The sequence below is a fragment of the Dermacentor silvarum genome, chromosome 5 (assembly GCF_013339745.2).
Source record: "Dermacentor silvarum isolate Dsil-2018 chromosome 5, BIME_Dsil_1.4, whole genome shotgun sequence".
NCBI classification, from domain to species: Eukaryota; Metazoa; Arthropoda; class Arachnida; order Ixodida; family Ixodidae; genus Dermacentor; species Dermacentor silvarum.
Genome location: NC_051158.1, coordinates 184,379,404 through 184,402,394, shown reverse-complemented (window position 1 = coordinate 184,402,394; position 22,991 = coordinate 184,379,404). Strand labels below are relative to the sequence as shown.

Below are 22,991 nucleotides of genomic sequence, written 5' to 3'. Positions count from 1 at the left end.
CTGTCAATCACGTGCCGCGCACGCTTGTCACTGAGGACCATGGCAATGCGGACTGCACCGCTTCGTTTCGGTTGGACGCTAGCGCCGTTCTTGCTCTTCTGCGGCGCGTATTTGCGATGCTCCGCGCATTTTTTTTTCTTCATTTTTTTTATTCCTCCGACGTATACGTCAGTGCGCACGCAATCGGCACCTACGCTATCTACAAACGGCAGAAATGCGCATATTGGTAAATTACGGCCTCCGAGATTTTAGTATGAAAGCTTAGGCGTAATGCCCGTTTTCGGAGGTTGGGTGGCTAGAAGCGGCTTGCTAATTTATTACTCAGTTCGCGCGTTGCCGTTACGCGCTGCGAGTGCTTTTGGACACTCGGGCGTGAGTAACGGAGGTTCTGTAGGTCGAGCGCACCTCATTTTCGCCGTTTTAGCCACTTGGGTAGCGCGGGACCACGGAAAATTTATCAGTGGCTCGCGGAACCCTGAGCAGGGGCCGGCGGAACCCCAGGGTTCCGCGGAACCCACTTTGAGAACCCATGCTGTAGAGGATGAAGTGCACCGGCTACATCGCGATGGACGTGCAATCTGTTGGTGGTCAGCTTACTGGTTAAAAAATAATCGGGATGTGCACGCAGTAGTGCAAAGCGCGTCGCAAATGATGGTGCGCATAGCGGCCGTGCTGCGAAGGAAGTCGCGAGGCTTCGATCGCCGCCGCGAGAGCCAATCATTAACGAGATGATAATTGCAGCTTCCACACTGCTTTTATGCAAAACTAGCAAAAGGATTTGCTCATTCATTACACCAATAAAATCGTGCTGACGTAGTAAGCATTTGCTTATTGTTTTCTGGATACCCTGATAATTCGGCATTTCGTTAATTCGGACATTTTTTTTCGGTCCCGTGAAATTCGAATAACTAGGTTTTACTGTAATGTGTGATATATACTATTCGAACTAATCGATTTGAAATTATTCGACCAAATCACTATTCGCTTCGAACCTCAAATTCACTATTTGCCCATCCCTAGTGTTTGTACACGACTTCAATATTACGAAATTTCACTGCCACCGCTGGCAGTGAAATTTATGGTCTCCGTACTGGCAGTATGGAGACCATAAATGGAAATTTACATGGATGCAGGTGGCCATATGGTTTAATTACTTGCGAACACATCTCACTCCTCAAATCACGCACGGCACAAACCAAGAGTGACCGCTGAAGCGAAGCAGCTTCATGTTCTGCATAAAGTCCATGTGCGATAAGCAGTAGCGCACCCAGGATCTCTGCCAGGGGGGGGTTGACAGTTTGCCAATACCATCTAAACAGCACTAATTTCGATTTCTTCACGGGAAATTGTCAAAAAATGCGCTTTTTGCGAGTGTGCAGACGATTGCGCGTCTTACATCTTAGTTGCAGCACTCAAATGCGTAAGGAAAGAAAAGGGGTTAAACAAAAGGAGGGGTTAAGTCGGCCTCAGGGGGGGGTTACAACCCCCGAATCCCCCCCCGTCGGTGCGCCACTGGCGATAAGATCTTACAGCTCACTGTATGCTTTGGGTGCGAGTGAAAGCGTGAGGCTGAGCCAAGAAGGCTTGATTGGTGCCAGCACGAGCAAGGGGAAGGAGAGGGGGAGGAAGTTGGTTGGTGTGCGTCAATGCGGCCGAGCGCATACACAGCCCGAGCTTTTCTGTTTCAGAGGTAATCTGCTGTGTGTGAAAAGAGTGGGTGGGTCAAGATGGCGGGGCATCATGTGCATTGCCTTGGAGGTTGCACAATCTTAGAGTTTCGGCGATGTGTTGAAGCGAGAGGCGGACGAAGCATTTGCTCTTCGGTGCTGGCGCTCTTTGTGATAGCGTTGTCCCATTGCGGACGACACTACTAGCCGCAGGGGCGGAATGGATGCGAAAGCGTCGTTGGCATTGCTTCCTACAACCGATGTGAAGATATCGTCGACATGGCATGAAATCGCATCTTTCATCGCCGAATCTCAAATTCAACAAATGTATTTCTTTCTCGTTCAAATTTCCTTTTTCAAATTGTACCTTAATTTGGAAAACTTTGCAGCCCTTTCCGTGCAAGAAAAATCTACCGACTGTACTTGTATGCATAAACGTCAAATTTCAATATAATGAAATTTCGATATAACGAAGTCACCAGCCAATATATATATACAGAGGTATCCACAATAGGCCACTGAGCCAGTCGAGATATTCTGAATTAATCAGATGAACACTGCATTCCCCGGGCAGTGTCTCAAATGCACTACTGCAGTGGCCTTGCCAATCGAAACGAAAAATTCTCGTCTACTACGAGGTGAGTGCCAAAAGTGGAAATGCATGCTGCACCACTCACACCAACTTTGCGCAGGAGGTCGCCGACAATGTTGAGGGCCGAGACACGTGCCGAGGGCGTCAGTGGTGTCTGGCCGGAGGAGCACATACCCGCTGGTGGCTGTTGCGATGTCCCATTGCTGGCTGCTGTTGAAAAATGAGAAAGCTGGAATCTGGCCCATTCAATTTCAAGGTAAAGTGCATACGTCTCTTTTTCTACATCCCTTGCCTGTTGGCGGTTCCTTTTTAAAGATGATCTGAGATGCAAACAAAGACCAAATGAGGAGCAGCCCCAATGATAACATTAATTTCATTGCAGTAAGCTAGGCCCGTGTATGATGATGATCCGCATCATCATCAGCCTATATTTATGTCCACTGCAGGACGAAGGCCTCTCCCTGCGATCTCCAATTACCCCTGTCTTGCGCTAGCTGATTCCAACTTCCGCCTGCAAATTTCCTAACTTCATCAACCCCACCTAGTTTTCTGCTGTCCTCGACTGCACTTCCCTTCTCTTGGTATCCATTCTGTAACTCTAATGGTCCACCAGTTCATCCACCCTACGCATTACATGACCTGCCCAGCTCCATTTTTTCCTTTTTATGTCAACTAGAATATCGGCTATCCCAGTTTGCTCTCTTATCCACACCACTCTCTTCCCGTCTCTTAACGTTAGGCCTCACACTTTTCGTTCCATCACTCTTTGTGCGGTCTTTAATTTGTTCTTGAGCTTCTTTGTTAACCTCCAAGTTTCTGCACACAATCTCTCCAATGCTATTTACTGAATGCTTAGAAGAATTATTCAAGCTCTCAGACTGGGAAGGCTCAGGAGCGAGGATCAACGGCGAATATCTCAGCAACCTGCGGTTTGCTGATGACATTGTCCTATTCAGCAACAATGGAGACGAATTACAGCAAATTATTGAGGACCTTAACCGAGAAAGTGTAAGAGTGGGGTTGAAGATTAACATGCAGAAGACAAAAGATAGTGTTCAATAGCCTGGCAAGGGAACAAGAATTCAAGATTGCCAGTCAGCCTCTAGAGTCTAAAGGAGTACGTTTATCTAGGTCAATTACTCACAGGCAGGCGCGCAGCCGGGGGGGGGGGGGGGGGGGGGGGGCTGATGGGGCTACGCGATCTTGTACGCATTCCAAAATGGAACGGACCGCCTCCGTTCCATTTTGGAACGCGTACAAGATCGCACCCCAAGTTGGCTGTCTGTAAAAGGGCTGTAGGGGATGTTTTCCAGCTATAAGAGTTATAAATAAATCTAATCGATTTCCTCTGTACTTTCTCGAGCTTTTGGATGTTAGTTTTTGTATGGGGGTCCCAAATTACTGCGGCGTATTCGAGGATCAGTCTTACATAAGTTTTATAGGCAGAGAGCTTACTTTCTATCGTTGATTTACCTAAATATCTGCGTAAATATCCTAAACAATGCATTAAACCGATAAAGTTCCAGAATTAAAAATCGGAAGCACGTCTTTGGAAATGTCAGTGCACCTTTTGTGTCAAAAGTTTGAGAACCTTATACCCATCAAGTTTCGGAATTGAAATCCATGCGCTCCGTAGATTCCGGGGCCACTGCGAGATGCCGCGACGCGCCCGCTCGCTATCGAAAAGCACTTGAAACTTTGCGCTCTGCTGGGGCTCCTTACGTTATGTGACTACAGGTGCATGGTCGTTGCCACGAAATCCAGCCTGAGTTCGCAATTTTCGCGCCGAAATATATTTTTCAGCGTCAAAAGGACATCATAGACAAAATCCAGAATGATTCCCGGCACCGGTGGTTGTTTTGGTCGGTGGTGCATGATAGGTCGAAAAAATTTCGGGGGGGGGGGGGGGGGTCGTTGACAAAAAAGAAATTTGCTTCTTAACTCTTCAGTACGATAGATAGGACAACATGTCAGGTGGCTGTACAATGATGTATATATATTTGAACACAGAATTTTTCAATAAACGTCAGTTGTTAGAAGCACTCCCGTTTGGTTATCTGTGTGCCTTACTCTGTCCCTGTCTTAAAAGCACACTCCACCACAATATGAACTGCTGTTTGCTTAGAAGCACGGCTGACAAAAACAAATTGTTTTCTCAGCCCTGCAGGCACTGGCCATACAACAGACCCAGTCTTCTCGCAAAACAGGAAATAGGAAGATATGCTAGTTGGACAGGTGAAAAAGAAAAAAAAAAAAAAAACTGATAAAAGAAACCGAGTCGTATCAAGACACGTTCGGTTGGGATTATAGGTACTAATACCAGGGGTGTGCAAATGCTCAAATTTTAATGAATCAAATTGAATAGTGAGAAGTTTGAATAATTTTAGTCATGAATTGAATTTCTACTACAGCCAATGTCAAATTTTTCAAACTTTCTCGGGGCCACGAGAACATCCGAAAAACAAGGAGTACAAAAAAATGAAAGCATTCATTTTACAGTGGTGCAACAGCCAAAATAGGATATGAAGCAATTTTTGGAGCAGGAAAATCTTGCTTTTGGAGCAGGAAAATCCAAATTTGGAGCAGTTTCACAAAGAACGCTTACTCATAAAACGCCATAAAATTGACCCCACATAATAAACGTACCCCCCAACTTTGCATTGGACTTCTGGGGAAAAAAAAGTGCGTTCATTACGCGAGTATGCACGGTATTTAATTAATTATATACGTTAATATACGGCAACACGACAGGGCTTATTGGAGATCACAGGGAGAGGCTTTCGTCCTGCAGTGGACATAAATACAGGCTGATGATGATGACGATGATATGATAATTCACATTAGCAGCGTAGGTGAGGGCAGGGGCGCGATCGGAGATTGTTGTTCGGAGCGCGCGTTCAGTTTCGCCGGGCGCGGCCTAGGGCAACCGTGCTCGACCTCGATCGCGCCCCAGCAGTGCACTGCACGCAACTTTTTCCGCCAAACATGTGAAAAGTACATATGCATTTCTTCGCGAGTGGTTCCCTTTTGCTTCTTTTTCTGACGATGTGTCACGACGTTCCTGTGGTAGTCGAAACATGCAGCGACTGATTGACAAATCTTTTGGCGTTTCGGCGGGGTACAGCGAAAATCGGCACAGCTTCATTACAACGCGGTGCCTGTTGCCGCGTGGAACAGAACCCTTGCTAGTTTTATGTATTGCATCGCGTACAAAGCTCACGCCGTCAGTGCCGGGTCGCTTGCTGTACCGTACAAGCAAGCTTTCCGTGGAGTTCGTACCCGCTCCGGTCGTGACCGTGTGCATGCATGTGGCGAGCATCTTGTTGATTCATAACGGCAATGGCGAACTGCTTTTGTTACTGCAAACAATGCGCACTCCGTGTTTTCGCTAGATCGTACTGCAACCAGCAGCAAAAATATTCTTCAGTGCCCACCACAAAATACGCCATCGTTAGCCACCGTACCAACACCTCTTCTGGGCATGTGTTTGAATCTCGTCTACGCTAATGGATCTGACTAGATTGGATTACGATGTCTAAACTGCAGGTTGCCAACGCGGCCTCTGTTTCCCGCTAAACTAGCGTAACCGAGAAATTTGGTGGCTGGTCGGGCGTTTTGGTGCAGCGTGGCGCAATTTCAACATATATCAAGGTTTTGGCACAGCTCAGCGCAAAAATACGAAATTATATCAAAATAGCACAATTGGCGCAACTGTTGCATACCTGCTTTTACTGCCCCCAATGCTCAAATCGCCACAGACACGTTCCAAATAGCTATGAAGACCTTCCAGTACACTTATTACGCGTATCGATGCTCTTACTGCGATGGGACGACAGGTACATATAAGGAATACATATTGTGTCCCGTGACAGCTGCCCCTTTCCACTCTTAATATGCTTCACCGCAATACTCGCGTATGCTTGGCCACGTAACCCCACTGTATTGTGGTGAAGCTGACATTTGGGAACCGGCTTTACGCAGCCGAGCTTTCCATGCTTCAAAGCCATTCATGAGGATTACAAAGGCAGAGTTGGTGCCATTGCTGATAGTAGCAAATTATTTCAAATAAACACACGATGCCGAACAGCAGGAAGCTTGGTAGCGAACGTCAAAGCAGCTGGGCCTAGCATTGCCGCAATGGTGACTACGGCTGCCAGCGGTAGGCATGCGAGAGCACCAGTTCGAGGCTTCACCAAAATGGCGGCGGTGGTGGCTTCGATTAATGCTGTTTTGGATCTGCAGTCACGGCAAAAAGACCGCAATATTGGACGGCGAAGGTTATTGCGTCCAAAATTTCAGATGTTCTCATACATCGGCTCTATAGAGTATGTGGCGGGGCCGCGAAGGCATCCGAATTATCGGACATGTCCGAAAAATGGGGCATCTGAAAATCAGTTGTTGACTGTATTAGATTTTTCGAATATTTCATATATTCAGAGTATGGACCCGTGCAGTACCACATGCCGCATGCACCGTGAAGCGCCTGGTGCTCGAAGCTGCCCAAGCGAGCGTTTCACTTTGTTTTGGGTGCAAAATAAGGACCGAGTGTACCGCAGACACGGGCTGGCCGCCCCAGCTGACGCGGTAGAAAACCGTTACTGCGAGCATTTCCCGATCGTCGCTATTCGCAGAACGGTGCCGTAGCAGTCTGGTCCGCTTCTGGTGGTACAAGGTTCATCCGGGTAGACAGGCCCGATTCAAACGACAACACGACCACTGACGGAAAGAACGCAAACAAAACCAACGCATATTTTGTAAAGTGCGAAAGCCTGTGCAAAGATCGGGCCGCTTAGTCGCCGATAGGCATGCCGATCCTGTTGGATACCGCTGCGATGAACTTCACACTGCTTCAACAGCCATCAATCTAACCTGCACGCATCATCTCAGGATCGATCACTGGTAAGCCACTTGCACGAACATACTAGCAGCAAGCATTACGCGACGGCTTGCGGCCCGTTACTGCAATGAGCAGCGGCGAATTTTCGTCATGGCCACACTGCCCAGGTCTTTAGGCCTAATCCGCTCTGCTCTATCGGGCGACGCCTAAAGTCGTGGTGTGGTGCTGAACCGATGCAGATCTATTTGAAGCAGCCTCCCGACACTCGGAAAGCCGACAAACAACCTCGCAAATGAGAGCGAGTGGACGGAATGGCAACAAAGTTGTTCATGGTGGCCATCTTTGCAACACACCACACGGCGGCCTCTCGTTCCTGATACATTCGCAGATGCACATCGGTCCCTTTGTGTAGCTTAGAGCAACCCATCACAATACTAGCTTTGTATTTGCATGGCAAGTGCAGAAGTGTCGTGATCCAGTTGCATGCATTTCTATAGACGAACGAATGGAAGGGAACGGATGAACGAAGGGGGGGAGCAAGTTTAGCGTGAACTTGCCATGACCCTCCAAGATTTCAGGATCTTTGACCGGTGATAAATCATGCCGAACCTGACAATGAAATAGCGCAGACGGCACCTGCTCTTTACCGTCAACGGCAGCTATGCGTGGAGTGGCGATTGAGTCACGCAATGCACAGTCGTTTCTATGTCCCACAGATTATCCTTATGATAACCCACCTGCCATAACGTTGGGACAGACCTTCTGTAGCAAATAATAGATTGCTGCAAAACACAGATCTAATATTAAATGATTATATTCAACTGAAAATCCGTGGGTAAAAACATAATTTTCAGACTCTGATATACTACCAGTCACCTGCAGTCGGTGCCGGCATACTAATTTGATGTTCCCTTTAACCTTTTCAGGGTCAATACCGTACATGTACGTCCTCTGCGAACACCCTCAAAATGGTCAAAGGTGTACATGTATGTTATCGCTTGTACATTTAAAATGCGCCTCTTTCGATCATTTCTTTCACTTGGCATGCGCTGCCACTCGATGGAAACATGTGGAATTTTTTACTTGCGCCAATGCCTCTCTGTTTTTTTTTGTTTTTTTTTATGGTAACGGCGCGTCGGCTATAGCTTGTGCATCTGGTCGCGCGCACGTGTGGCACCGGCGGCAAGTTACGGTTTTATCCTGCGGCGGATCCCGCTTCTTGCACGCGCTAAACGGATGGCTATCTGGTTTCAAATCTCTCAAAGAGTGACCGCTTGTCACTCGATCGTTTATCGCCCATCGCGGCGCGATTACACCTGTTCCCAGTCAGCCGCATATATACACAAACGATGCTGCCGTTTTTGCGTTTCCTTTTTTTTGGAGACCACAAAAGCTCTATCGCACCTTGTTGGTGATAAGACGAAGGCTTCTCGCTTGTTTCGGTTTCCAGACGTGCACACAACCATTTTTCAGTGCGCTTATCTTCTTATTCATGAATAAACATGTGTATTTTACAACACAAACAATTTTTTCCTCACTTTACTGTCACTCTAAAAAATTACGACCAGAATTTTTCGAAATAGGTTTTTTCAAAGAATTTAAATCGACAATAAAAAAATTGACCCTGGGGGGTCGCATTTGGCAAAAAAAATTCGACCCTCAAAGGGTTCATAAGTGTTGACAGTGCTGCATTGGACAGTATTTTGCAAAATGTTGTCTACGTGTGTGGCCATCATTGGGGATGATTAAAAGGGCAATTAAACGGAATGCTGCCTGCTCCACTCAGGGGGCGAGAGTGCAAGAGAGCCAGCACGCTTTCTCACCCCTGGCTGCCCCATCCGTGGCAAGTCGGTTGGAGTCGGCTATCCCTGGGATGCGGCTGCTCGCTAGGGCCCTGGGTGGAATCAGTGGTGTGCACCCCATGGACTCCCGGCGCTGCACCAGTGGCGACGGAGAGTCTGGCACAAAGGGCGCCGTCTGCTCCTTGTGCACGCTCTGCTGGATCATCAGCTCTTGCTTCAGGTCTGCGGAAATGCCAGTCATTCCTGTAGCACCCATGGCACATCCTGGCACCAGTTACAGCAAAGCACACGAGGAACACAAAACTGCATGCAGCAACGCGATACTGGAAAAAAAATTCACAACAATTACCATAAAAGAACACAAAAGCCAATTAGAAAACATTTATGTATTCTGTCCCTCCTGCTTGGGCCCTGCAGTATTGAATAAATAAAAATAAATAAATTCACAGAGGGGGCTGCATTGCAGGCAAGGGGACTCTAAGGAGAAAAATAACCTGCACTGCATTAGAAAATTATCCTTCTGCAATAGCACACAATGCCACCCTTACTTGGTGGAGGAGGCTTAGTAAGACGCATAAGCAACAAACCGAGGGCGACACAGCCTTGAACTTTCCGCACCAGCTCACTGTGATGTCAGGAATTGCGACATTGTCTAGCAAGATGTTCATCAATAAAGGTAAACTGCGTTTGATCCTAAACCGGCCAAAGACTGAACTTGGCAAGCTCCACTGAGCCACAGCAGCACAAATACGGGAAAATATTTTGAAACCCGTGACGTCACACAAATACCTGTGGCAAGGTTTCAGCGCAAAATTCATGAAATGAAACTTAGACAATTACTTCCTCTTGTAATAATCAACCTGCCAATACGTAATTAACAAAAACAGACGGAATACTTTATCAGTTTAGGTTTCTCTTCAGTGTCCCTTCAATGAAAGCAACAGGTTCAATTTAAACACAATTAGGATTAGTTATGCTGACAATGATTTGCAGAAAGTTATCCGATTCACTAAGGGAACAAATGAAACCCTTGTGTTATGATTGACAACAATCTCTATGACGGCAAATGACAGCAAGCACTAGGACAAGAAGATAGAGCAGCTACTAAAGTGCAGTCCACTAATAAAAACACACCCAATTGTTATAACCAATCATAGCTGGATCTGGACTTCCATAAAGAAAAGCTGCTGAACATACCTTTGTAGCTCCGAGACTTGCACTAAAAAATGGAAGTTGCAAAAAGTAGATTGTGAAAAATGAAACGCTTATTTATACAGCAAAACCTTGTTTTCGACCCTCATTAATTCGGAAAATCGGATAATTGGGACTCGTCCTCTGGTCCCGGCAGGCGTATACATTATTTAATGCAATGAAACTCTCATTAATTCGGATATATTTGGCCACACATCGGTTAATTCGGACAACTCTTGGGGATTGGCAAGCGCCGCAAGCGTGCGACGCAAATGAGCAAAAACGGCATTAGCGTTGTGAATAACAGCAACGCCAGAACGCTTTGTGCCTTTAAAACCTTTATTCTTGCATTTACCACCGCGCATAGCACCGCGTTGGGCTTCGCCAATATCTCTACGCCACATCCCCCTCCGAAACATGAATGGACTGTGCCAACTGCGCTGATAGCTGATAGCGCTGCGGTAGCTGCTCACAGATTGCTCGGTGGCCCCTCATTCTGTGCAGTTCGTTCTGTTAACAGATTAAGTCACTCATGCTCATCTTTGATGGTTGCGCTGAAGTCGTTCCTGGTCACGTGGTTTTTCAGGCTCGCTTGACTCGCCGCCGAAACGGAAGGCGGCCAATCCGCCCGCTGATCATCGGCAATGCACGACGTTGCCGGCGAAAAGAAAGCGCACTGCTATAGATAGTGGGGATCGAGGTGCCTTCCCGCACCTCGTCCCCAAGCTCGCGCGCTCTGCTTCACTGTAGACATTTGGGCTTGTTGGTGTGACATGTTTGCAGATTTTCTTCTTGTAGCGAAAAAAAAAAACACGGACGCAGAAGAAAAACGCAGACACACACAGGCGCAAACTTCCAACAAAGATTTATTTCCGGACGAACGCCACTTTTATATCCTCACTTTTTTTTTTTCTTCCTTTCACTCGCTTCACAAGCACGTGTCTACTGACACGGTACATGATAGTCAAATATTCTAATGTACTAGCAGACTAATGCAAGACAATAAAGCACGTGGTAGAGTTGATATGATGACACTTGCAGACTAGGCAGAGAAAACTATTATGTTTAATGCACACGCAGAAATTCCAACTCCTTCTTGGATAGTGACAGAGACAATTTGCTAACACAAGTATCGCCGAACTTTTTAATGTGAGCACTTTCAATGATTAGAGAAGTTAGTTTGCATGTGCTTCTCCCGATAATGACTGTATCTTCGAAGCGGGACTCACTGCATTCGCACTTGTGACAATGACTTGCGAGGAAGCCGTCCTCCGCAGGCTTGTTAACTTTACTGGCATGTTCTCTAAGCCTATCATTGATGCATCTGCCGGTTTGTATGATATAACTCCTTCCACATTGCAAAGGTATTCTGTAAATAACACATTTCCTACAGTTAACGTACCCTTTTTACTGTGCTGCTTTTCGCACGCATCCTTTATTGTACGATATGGTCTAGTTTTTGCACTCAGGCTGATAAGCTTATTTGGAGCTGAGAACACAATGTCGACCTTTCCCCGACGTCCTGTCTTCTTCAGGTTATGCGATAGGCAGTGAATGTATGGAATTACGGCGAAATCTGTCTTTTTACCTCACTCTGTGCTAGCTGTCGTCGAGGAACCATGCTCTCCTGACTGCATTGCTCTGAGCAAGGCTTCAGAAATTGACAAGATCAGATGGTTTGGAAACCCAGCCTAATTCAAACTGTTGTTGAAAACTGGAGGACATCAAATGAGGGCAAAATTTTTCAGAGCATTGCTCAAACACATTTTCGCTATGCCCCTTTTAATAAGCTTAGAATGAGCAAAACTGTACGATAAAAAAGCCTTGTTAGTTCTAGGTTGATAACACCAGCAGGAGTGATCGTCCAACAGCACAACTTTTAGATCGAGAAAGCGGATATTCCTATCTATTGGTATTTCGAAGGACACATCAAGGGGACTAAGACATTCTGAAATTATGCTTGCGACACCCTCACATTCTTTTTGAAAACACTTGAGTGGTGCAGTCAAGAAACAAAATGAAATCATCAACAATACGGAATGCTCTGTAGACTGAGGTTCCCCTGAGTCTCTCCGCCAACACTCTGTCTAGTTTTGCAAGATATAGGTTACTCAGAACAGGTGCAAAATAAGACCCGATACACATGCCTTTACTTCTGTAAAAATGGAACATTATCCCACAGGATACACGCTGAAGTCAGGTATTGCTTTAGAACTGCTAAAAACCTTTGAACAGAAGTTGCTGCTTGTCACATGTAAGAGGCCGGTGGCGCGAAAAAGAAGAGGAGCACGCGATGCCTGGTGTTCGGAACGGCGCGAGCGCGCGAGGCGCACGAACCGAGGCATGGTCGAGAGATGAACGGCGCTGTCCGTAGAGTTTCAACGCGGCACCGGGTCAGGAAGGTCGTATCGCCAGCTCCGCTCTGGCGACGGGAGACTTGGGGGTCTGGCTGAGTCCGCGACGCTGGCCTTCCAAGGTGTGGCCGTCGACCTCGGCAAGTTCGGGTGAGGCTCCTGGACGGGCTGCAGCTTCTCACGGCAGAACCAGGCACCCCAGAGAGGATCCCCCTTCTGCGGCAGACCGGCGCGTTTGATTCTCCTCGGGACGACACGTCGGCACTCCTGAAGAAGTTGCGACGCATCCCGACGCTAGGCCTAGGCAGGTGGGCCTAAGCTACGGCGAACGCCATCAATGACGAGCTGATGAGCGCACCACCGACGAGATACCGACGAGCTCACCACCGACAAAGGAGGCAACGCGAGTCGTCGGCGTCTACTGCAGTAACGATGCCCCGAATGAATGCGACTTGGACCCGACGAGAGGAGCTTCAAGTCGGCGGCCCGTAAGAGACGATCCCGTTTCTGATTTACGACGCAGTTAGGCCGGGGCCAAGGTGGCCAGACTTTGGCGAGAAAAGCTAAGACTGACCGAGAGACTTTAAGGCGGAGCTAGGCTCCGGAAATGAGATAGTGGTTTTCTAGTGGTGTTGTATTTAGTTAGAGATTTGGATGTTCTTTTAAATAAGCTTTTTCGCTAAGTTATGTCTAGTTTTGCGTGCCTTTAGTTATTCAGTTGTGGTTTTAGTGTTGTGTGTCGCGTGTGTTCACCGCCTCCTGTATATATTAAATCTTCGTTTGCCGTGCCGCCAGTCGTCTCTCTCCTCCATCGAGAGTAGCGCATGCTCGCAACTCTCCGCACTCCCAAGTAAAGGTGACACTGCTTCATTGCAAAACTGCACTGCACCAAATTCATCTATGCTTTCTTCAACGCAGGTTAACAGGTCAGACTGAGGAATAGAGTAATGAAGGTCTTTTATGTCAGCGGAAAATGCATTAAGCCTCTTGTCAGAATACACTTTTACGAACTCTAAAACTTGATCTGAACTCTTCGCAAGGAAGGGGTCGTTAATGTCGAGAAGAGTTAGCAATTTTAGCAGCTACGCAGCTATTTCCTTCTGCCATGTCCCTTTCTCAGACATGATTACACTAAAAGGGACGTTATTTTTGTGCGTCTTCGAGCTAAAAAATACGTCTACGCAAACACTTGCTTCTGTTCTTCTCAATGTTTTTCACAACCTTGTTCAGATTCATTTTTTTGCACATTTCAATCGCTTTAGCTTGGACCTTAGCCAAACAGACGCCTTTATGTCGCCTAAATATACCCGAGATGGCTTCGTTAGCTTTTGAGAAGAAGGACTCATGGGTCATCGCCGCAAACCCACCCTCCTTGTCGGCAGGTACAACACACAACGATTTATCTACTACGTACGAGCCTACGCGGCGTACAGAAATCCTTGACGATTGACAACAGCTTACAGCATTTTAGAGCGTCGACGCCTTCGGAGGTCACTCTGCCGGCTTTGTCCTCCGGTGCTTGCCGGGAGACTTGACGCACTAGCGAAAGCTGCTCTGGTCTGGTCCTCGCCGGCTTTGTCCTCCGGTGCTTGCAGGGAGACTTGACGCACAAGCGAAAGCTGCTCTGGTCTGGTCCTCGCTGTTTCTGTGGCGAATTTTGGTCCGTGTGCAAGAACTTTCTGGATTCCCTCAGGAAGGTGAATTCCTTCGTCAACGTGAACCTTGCAGGTAGGTGTTCGGTAATCTTTCCTCACACAGTCTCGCAGGTTTCTAAGTTGAAGTTGCCACAATCCTTCTGTGACTTGGTCCGCATGTGCATGTGTTTCCGAAGTTGAAGTTTGGCCGTATACGGTTCGAATGCATCGTGCAATTGCATGCTTATGTTGGCCCGGTATATTCTTGCCTGGCGTAGCCATTCTGCTCTAAGAACTTTCAAAATCCTAGTTCCATGTCCGTAGGACGGCAGACAATTGCTGAATAGGCCTCGGACGTCTTCTGGCAGGAATTTTTCTCTAATACAAAAACCAATCACCCGTGCTTTACACACGACGGTAGCGATGAGGGCGACAGTGCTACATGGATCATGGGGAACACATAAGAAAGAACCCGTTGCACGAGAAATAAAGTCCATCAGTGTAGACATTTGGGCTTGTTGGTGTGACATGTTCGCAGATTTTCTTCTTGTAGCACAAAAAAAAACAACAAAAAACAGGGATGTAGAAGAACGGAGACACACACAGGTGCAAGTTCTTCCAACAACGATTTATTTCCGGGATGGACGCCACTTTTATACCCTCACTTTTTTTTATACCCTCACATTGAAAAGTTCATCGATACTTGTGTTAGCAAATTGTCTCTGTCACTATCCAAGAAGGAGTTGGAATTTCTGCGCGTGCGTTAAACATAATAGTTTTCTCTGCCTAGTCTGCAAGTGTCATCATATCATTTTACCACGTGCTTTGCTGTCTTGCCTTAGTCTGCAAGTACATTAGAATATTTGACTATCATGTACCGTGTCAGTAGACACGTGTTTTCACGTGCTTGTGAAGCGAGTGAAAGGAAAAAAAAAGAAGTGAGGGTATAAAACTGGCGTCTGTCCTGGAAATAAATCGTTGTTGGAAGTTAGTGCCTGTGTGTGTCTCCGTTCTTCTTCTACGTCCGTGTGTTTTTTTTTTTTTGCGCTACAAGAAGAAAATCTGCAAACATGTTGTGCTTAGCTCTATCTCTGGGAACCGCCCGCGTAACGGCAACATGGCGGTCACAGCTAGCGCAGCGGGGCTAATTTCCTGTGCAAACCGTTCTTTTCCCTCCCGGGATTGACTTGCCGCGTGAGGACACGCCACTAGGATGTGCCCCGATTGGCCTCCCGAGTGGAGGCCCCTGGGCGCCCTCTCCACCCGAGCTCTCTTCTGCCGAGCGCTTCCTCGCTGCGGCAGATGCTCACACGTCCGCAACGAGCAGGTTAGTTGGTTTCACTGTATTCAGCAGTTGAGAGGGTGACGACGGCCTACGTGGAGGTGACGGCTGCTTGCGTGCAGTACTGTTTCGGCAAGGCCAGCTTTGTCGACGTAGTATCTGGTGGCGAGCCTGACGCTTCCGCAGGCTCGCTTCCGAAAAGGATCAGTCTGGCGGGGATTTGTGGCAGCGCATCGTTGACTGCAACATGGGGGGCCAGGACAGGATGGTTTTATTTCTGCTGATGAAGACACTGACATTGCGGAACCGTGCACGGATGAGGCATCGTTCGTGAAGTGCGGGCCGAGAACGATGCGGAGGAATCGGATTACGATGAAACTTCAGAGCCAGCACTCATAAGCGCGCCTGTAGCAATGGGCTACATAACACGCTTCTGCTTTAAATATTTTAAGCTGGAGACCATCCTCATCGGATGTGCATTGCAGAAACAGACAAGCATCACGGACTTTTTTGCAAAAAAAAAAAGAAATGTGTTTTGACTAGCACCTTATTTTTTTTAGCTGTGGTCCACTTACTACGAACATCGGGGTATAACGAACGGACGCCGCGTGACGTTCAGGTTCGTTATAAGCGGGCTCGACTGTACTTCCTTTAAATTTGTTAGTTCATTATAACAAAGTTTCACAAGTGTCATTAAAACAAGGTCTGACTGCGTCAGAGGACGATACCAAGGCACACAAAGGTAGTGCGCAAGCAACGAAAGCTTGTAATCTTAACTGGGATTCATAGCGCTAAAACGACACAAGGACGAGGAAGAACACGGGACGAGCGCTCGTCCCGTGTTCTTCCTCGTCCTTGTGTCGTTTTAGCGCTATGAATCCCAGTTAAAATTAAAATGACCCACCAACACGCCCAAACTTCTTCCCTGCTAACGAAAGCTTGAAGCACAAAAATACACCGAAAACGCAGAGCGGCTCGGTCCACGGTAAACCTTCCAAAAGTGCTCTATGAAAAGGCACAAGTGTTTTTAAACAAGGCCAGGGTAGAATATGTTCACTAGTACCATCACTACTGTCTGAAGTCTACAACATGAACAAAAGGAGGCAGACTACTGCACACACTGCGACGGAGATCAAAGTAATCTCATTGCAGAGGGTGGGGTGGTAAGCTGAATTTCGATAAAGACTCCATATCAAGAAGGATGGCAACCAGCCAAGCAGAAATGATACCTAGGCAGCTGTCAACCAAAAGAGTACTGCACCACATCTCACCTCGTGCCTCATCCTTGAGCCGCTGCACCATGAAGCTCATGGCCTCCTTCTCGTCCAGCTCACTCTCGAGGAAGGCGTTGCGCTCAATTGCCTGCATCGGAAAGAAGCAGCATCAACAACATTTCTTTGCACAATAATGACACCGGGTCGCAGCACAGAACACTCAACCTTAAGGAAAAAAGTTGCCAAGTGATGGTTTTCTAAGAACTTTGTCTCATTTTACGTTTTAGTTGTTCCTGGACACATTGCCACTAACGTAATCTCCTGCAGTGGCAAATCACGCTTTAGAATGTGAAAAGGCAAAATAATCTCATAACACATCTCAAGATAGTGTTTTGCCTTGAAAAGTACCTTTGATAGCCAGCTAATAACCTGCTCTGGAGTTACGTCTTCCGAAGCAGCGACAAATTAGAGCCCAATAAAATTGGATGTGAGGCATTCAGCATAGTCAAGGTCCCATGAATTTTAGCAGCCCAATTTACTAGCTATTTACGTCACAAAAAACAAAGTGACTAAAAATGTTGCTTTGAAAAGGCAAAGTTGTTGCTCGATAAATTTTTAGACTTTCTCACCGACACTAACATAAGGGTAGTGTACAAGACATAGTACAGTATAGATCACTTATAACGTATCCGCTTATAGTGCAGGACCGGATATAATACGGTCTTTTCAGACTCTTGTTAATTTTCCCATAGCACTTGTGGGGTCTCACATGTGCTCTTGGGACAAAGGAACGACAACACAGTAGTGCAAACAATCACAAGGGCATTTATTGCGCCTTTCATACACTAATGCACACTAGCCGAATTACTACCAATTGAACATTCACACGGGCGCGCGACAAATCAAGGAAGTCCGACTCACCGCGACCCAATAGCGAGCGAATACGTTCGCCCCATGCTATGACACCATCGCCTAGTCGTTCACGTGTACAGTCACGCGAACGGTGGCACGCTCGAACGATCCGTGTTCGTCCATACCGGTGTCCCGCTCTTAGCCTCGCGCGACGGTCGCGCGAAGCGGGCCGGCGCACGCGCGAAGCGTTCGTGCGTGTTGGTCGCCGATCCCAAGCCAAAGAGAGAGCGCCTCCGACCTTTTTCTCCCAAGTGACCCCGCCGTTCGGTGGTGTTAGCATCGCGACACCAGCGCCATCTCTCGCAACGCACCGCAACCACCGCCGGGCTTAGCCACGCAGAGAAGCCGGACTACAGGAGACATGCGGGGAAAACAACATCAGGGGACGCGTGAGAGTCGCGCATCCCCACACACTATGTATATGCGTATCGCTTATAGTGCAGTTGCGGGACACGAAATACCAGTTACAGTGCGGTTGCCTGGAAGTTCGGCAGTCAACCTAGATGGCAAACGCTCCCCTCAAGCCACAAATACCGTATTTACTTGAATCTAACAAGCACTTTTTTTCCGATAAAACGGGTTCGAAAATTGCGTGTGCGTGAGAATCGAGTACGACCCTAAATCTGCGTTACCATATAGCCGTCGGCATTTCAAAATAGCCGCCTCACATGCGCGTCGAGCTTAGCTAGCTACTCTCGAGCCTAGCTACCGTAGCTTCCTCCATGTGCTGCAGTACACGTGCTTAGGCAATAGTCTACCGTCTTTCTTCATGTTCTTTGCGTCTGCTCTATCATCATGAAGTACCGAGTTCATCACGATGCCGCATTTAATAGGAAAGTGATCATGTGTGCTGAGACGGACGGAAATCGGGCCGCATTACGGGCGTTCCGAGAATCCGAAACTTGCATTCGGGACTGGCACAAACAGAAGGAGAGGATTGTAGCCAGCAAAGCAATGCGGAACGATTTCAGTAGACCGAAGCAGGACGTAATCTGCGATGATCCACTTCGGCGATATGATTACCTTGGCCCTATCTTGAAAGCAATCTGCGATGGGGAAAGTCCACCGTGTGCCGTGTTTTCGCTGCTTATAGGTCGCGCTGAAGCCAGAGGCATGATAGCATGAAGGTGAATTTGCTCGCACCGCCTCGTCACTCGAGCGTTTTGACAGTTCGTTTCTGCGGTCAATGAGCGAGATGTGTTCATGTTTGCTTGTGCGCGCGTGACACCATGCTTGTTAATTTATTTAGTAAGCGAATACGGAACCTAAAGCAGGGGGACAGCAATGGCAGAAATGTGCCTGGAGTGTTAATTTTCGCAATAAAATAGTTATTTTGGTTATAGTGCGGATATTTGCAACTCCGGCGACTTATGTTATAAGCGGCCTACACTGTATGCAAGTTTCCACTACTGCTCCAGAATGCAACAGAGCAAGGCACACAAGGAAATGTGTGTGCACAAAAGCCACACCACATCCATTTTCGTCATCCACTTTTCATTCATGCAAATCTCTTCTATGGCTTGACTGGCTGCGTTTATGCAAGGAGCCCTTTAAGAGCACAAGGATTACTGACCAGCAACGGAATGCATCTTCCAAACTTCAATCCCTTATGTTTAATCACAACTATTATTACTGCTCTGTAGCCACATATACAGTAGAACCTCTTTGATATGACCCCATTATGTATGATTTTCTGGAGCAAATGTTTGTGATCGAGAACACAGAAAATGACCCAACACAGTTACGATTCTTTCTTCCTGGTTAGTACGTTCCCAGAAAACACAATCTTTGGGCACCAACGTTCAGTATGTCACCACATTGCGATCATATGATACGTTTTTTGGCTGCTAGACCCCATGTAAGCAAGAAAATGTGTAAGGCATGCGCAATAAAGAACAGTAGCTGCCCGCCGCAACAGCTTCCCTACAATACTGGCCCGCCAATCTCACGAGAAAATTCTGGCGTTTACTCAGTTTCCTATTCCAATACCAGCAAATCTCCTGCCAGTATGATGCATGCTGCATTCACAACTATCGCTGCCAACCCTACTGCGGGAAGCATCAGCTATCTGATTCACAGCATGTGGCGTTTGGTGCCGTTGGAAGTGTATTGCACGCTTTTAATAGGTGATAACCTAAATGCACTGTCGTTTCCTGCTGCAGGCGGCGTGAAGTGAGTGTCACGTTTTGGTTTCCCATTGCCATTTTAAAACACTAGGTAATACGAAAGAGACAACATGCGTCTCGGGTCGCTCAGGCCTCATCAGCTTGTCGCGCGTTGGCGTCTTGTGCCGCAATGATTCGGAGTGGGCACGTCAACCCTTCCCTCCAAAATGCCCCGCTCTCACAAGCAGCTGATCCAGGCCGAATTTGGGAAGCGCAAATGTAAGCTCGTCAAGGCTTGAAAAACGCCAGCAATGCGTGTCTGAGGCTCCATCAGCTCGGTGAGTGTCTCGTGCAGACACAATTCATGCAACACTTGCATTATGTCGAAGTCAACTACAGCTGGAGTCTAGGTAATGTTTTAGCGACTTCGTATACAGTTAAACCTGCTTATAACGAACCTCCATATAAAGAATTCCTGGATATAACGAAGTTTTTCTATTCCCCGCCTTTACTCCATAGACGCACATGTATTTGAGACCTCTAGTAACGAAGTGGCAGCGTGAGACCCCCTCGATATAACGGATTTTCCCCTCCGACAACCTAGAGATTTCGCCCCAAATTTTGTCATTTTTGCGCGAGCAGCAACCAGAAGCACCTTCTCTGCCGCGATGAAATGCGAAGCGAGCGCGCGTGTGCGAGGCGGGCCTGCATCCCTCGACCCGGCGATCTCGCCCCCGCGGGCGTGACCTTTCCCCCTCCCTTCATTCAAACCTGATCCTGCCGCTTGCTGCAGCTGGCCTAGCCCGCCAAGCCAGCACTCTCTCCTTTTCCAGTTGATGTTGCCGACGCGCTGGTACACGCTGTAGCACATCACACTCGATGAGCGCGGACAGGCGCTGTCAAACGCTGGCGGCGTGTGGAAGCGCCGCTGCAGAAGCAAGCAAAGTGACCTTCGTGCTGTTGTCTATTGCTTCAACGCAAACTGAGCGCCGAGAACACACAGCACGCACAAAACTATGAGCCGCCGTCGCACCTACACTGCTAGACTATGCCCCAATGCAGATCGCTTTCAAGATACGGCCCAAGCGACCGCGCGCCGCCGCGCAGTACGCAGTTGATGCCAGAGTACAGTACAACGCCGCCCCGTTATCCCTCCCCCCTCGCCGGTGCCTCAAGCGCAACGGAAGAAGGCGTGCTTCCTCCCTGCTTTTCGTGTGCGCGAGATTTAGACACGGTCGTCGGCTCGCACATACAGCATACGGCGCGCGGTGACCGCATTATCGCCTTTGGACTTTATACGGAATATCTATGAGCCAAAACCAATTTTAGGGCCACAATGCGTCAGAGACACCATCTGTATACAGCAAATACGGATCTCAAGGGCCATAATTTTGCTGGCTGAAACCGAAAATATGTCATAGTTGTCGCCCCCGGCACTTTGGGCGGCCAATGCCATCGTCCAGCCACCAAGCCAAGCGACATGAAAAGTCAAAATGGCCGCTCAGCACGGCGCAGGGTGGCAGTTCACAGTTGCGACGCAACAGTGGGGTTACCAATGCATTGGGTTCTATGGAAGCTGTGCCGGGACCGGCCGAAAACGACGTAACAGCCGGGAAAATGCAGCCCCCGGGAACGTAACCGCGAGGTTCTACTGTAACACTATATGACGCTACGACGCCATCGTGACGCTCGCTCTTCCGTTTCCGATGCCTCGCGCTTGTGCGAAACAACACGTGTCCACGCATCCGGTACCTGGTGTGACATTCGAAGGGCGAGTGCTTCGACGAAAACGGAAAACGGGTGCGCGTTACAATTAAGGGCGCGTTAGAATCGAGTAAATACGGTAAGCGTTTATTTTTCAAATTTTCGTGCTGAACCTGCATATAACGAAATCCTCTTTATAACGAAGTTTCTCGGGAATTTGTCATTTCGTTATACCCAGGTTTAACTGTAATACATTTGCCTGGTTAGTAGGTTTTTTTCTCATGTCTTTTTTTTTCAAAAAAGTACGTGGAGGTTCTACTGTAACCTCGACTTCAAAGGTGACCAAATATTTAGAACTAGAAACGACATTGTGTGATGTTTATGCACATCTTTCTGTTCAGCCAAACCCATTGCAATTTTATGTACACAATGGCCAGCAGGCCCCTTATTCGATGTCTGTGGTGGGAAGACAACAAGCAATGCCCACAGGTGGTAGCAGGCCCATAGCCAGGGGGGCGGCCCTAGGGCCGGGCCCCTGTAATTAAGTACATTACAAGAGACACTCGTTACAAGAGACACTCAAGGGACCCGGGAAACATGTCTCTTGTAACCAAGGTCTCTCGTAATCAAAAATTATAAAGACACTGAGGAGTCGAACTAGATCACTTTATTGTACATCAGCATCAAAGTGTGTTTAAACACATCTACAGGAAATTGCTCAGGATGGCTTACAGAAGTCATTCGTAGTAGTTTGTTTTTTTAGTGACTGAGGATTGTATTAGCTTCCTTCCCAACTTCACTTTGCAAGCCTTCCTGTTGCTCACAGGAGCTTTGAAGTGCTCTTAGATGTTCATGAGCCTCAACTGCCGACACGGATATTCAACTCAATGGTACTCTGTCGCAGATTCAATGTGGGAGCATGACAGTGATTATAAAAGCATAATGACAAAGTTCTGTGCAATTTGTAGTAGCAACCATGCGTGGAAGGACATATGGCTGCGGAACGGAACAGCATAGAGCCAAGGGAATGAAAATTACAGCGCATACCGGTTGGTACAACGTTGGCCGCGTCACGTGAGCGTGTCTGAGTTGTCTCTTATAAATAGTGAAGAACTTACTCTAGAGACCAAAAAAAGTTGTCCTTAGTAACCGAGTGTCTCTTGTAACCAGGTCTCCCGTATGCAATGTTGTTAACATGGCGAACATAGGAAAACCAACAAAACCATTTTCAAGTGTCTCTTGGTTATATAACCGAGTCTCTTGTAACGTGATTTTACTGTATACTATAAGTTATGTCACGTTTGCGCTTTTTCTTGTTTCAAAATACCGTCTACTTCTTGTTAGCATGACTCCGCACTTTTAGGCAACCCGCAGTTGCTGCCGTGCTGGGCTCGTGCTCCTGGCAGGCATGGAATCATCATTCGTATACGGCGGCATCGTTTGCACAGAACCTCATTTATACGGTCTGGTTTTGTACGATCTCCTGGGGCGATTGTTCGCGATAGAGAATGCAAAAAATGACCCAATTCTGTTACACTTCATTTTACCGATAATTACGTTCCCGAAAACACACAATCTTTCGGCACGAATGTTCGGCACATCGCCAAAATGTGATCGCACGTTACATTTCCTGGCCGCTAGATCCCATGCAAACAAGAAAAAGTGCGCGGCATGCACGATCTAGAGCAGAAGGTGCA

The 22,991-nt window shown here is 47.6% G+C and overlaps 1 protein-coding gene across 9 annotated transcripts in view; it reads right to left on the bottom strand.

Moving 5' to 3' along the window:
* LOC119453945 (nuclear distribution protein nudE-like 1) overlaps nucleotides 1-22,991 on the bottom strand; it is a 169,128-nt gene that overhangs the window by 89,956 nt on the left and 56,181 nt on the right. For 7 of the 9 annotated variants that reach the window (XM_037715977.2, XM_049666923.1, XM_049666924.1 and 4 more), the window contains exons 5-7: nucleotides 16,631-16,721; nucleotides 8,920-9,120; nucleotides 2,345-2,469 (exon numbers count right to left, since the gene is read on the bottom strand). In XM_037715977.2, coding sequence (XP_037571905.1) covers nucleotides 2,345-2,469; nucleotides 8,920-9,120; nucleotides 16,631-16,721 — 417 coding nt within the window. The remainder of the gene's footprint in view (nucleotides 1-2,344; nucleotides 2,470-8,919; nucleotides 9,121-16,630; nucleotides 16,722-22,991) is intronic. The other 2 variants (XM_037715978.2, XM_049666925.1) reach the window with 1 other exon arrangement.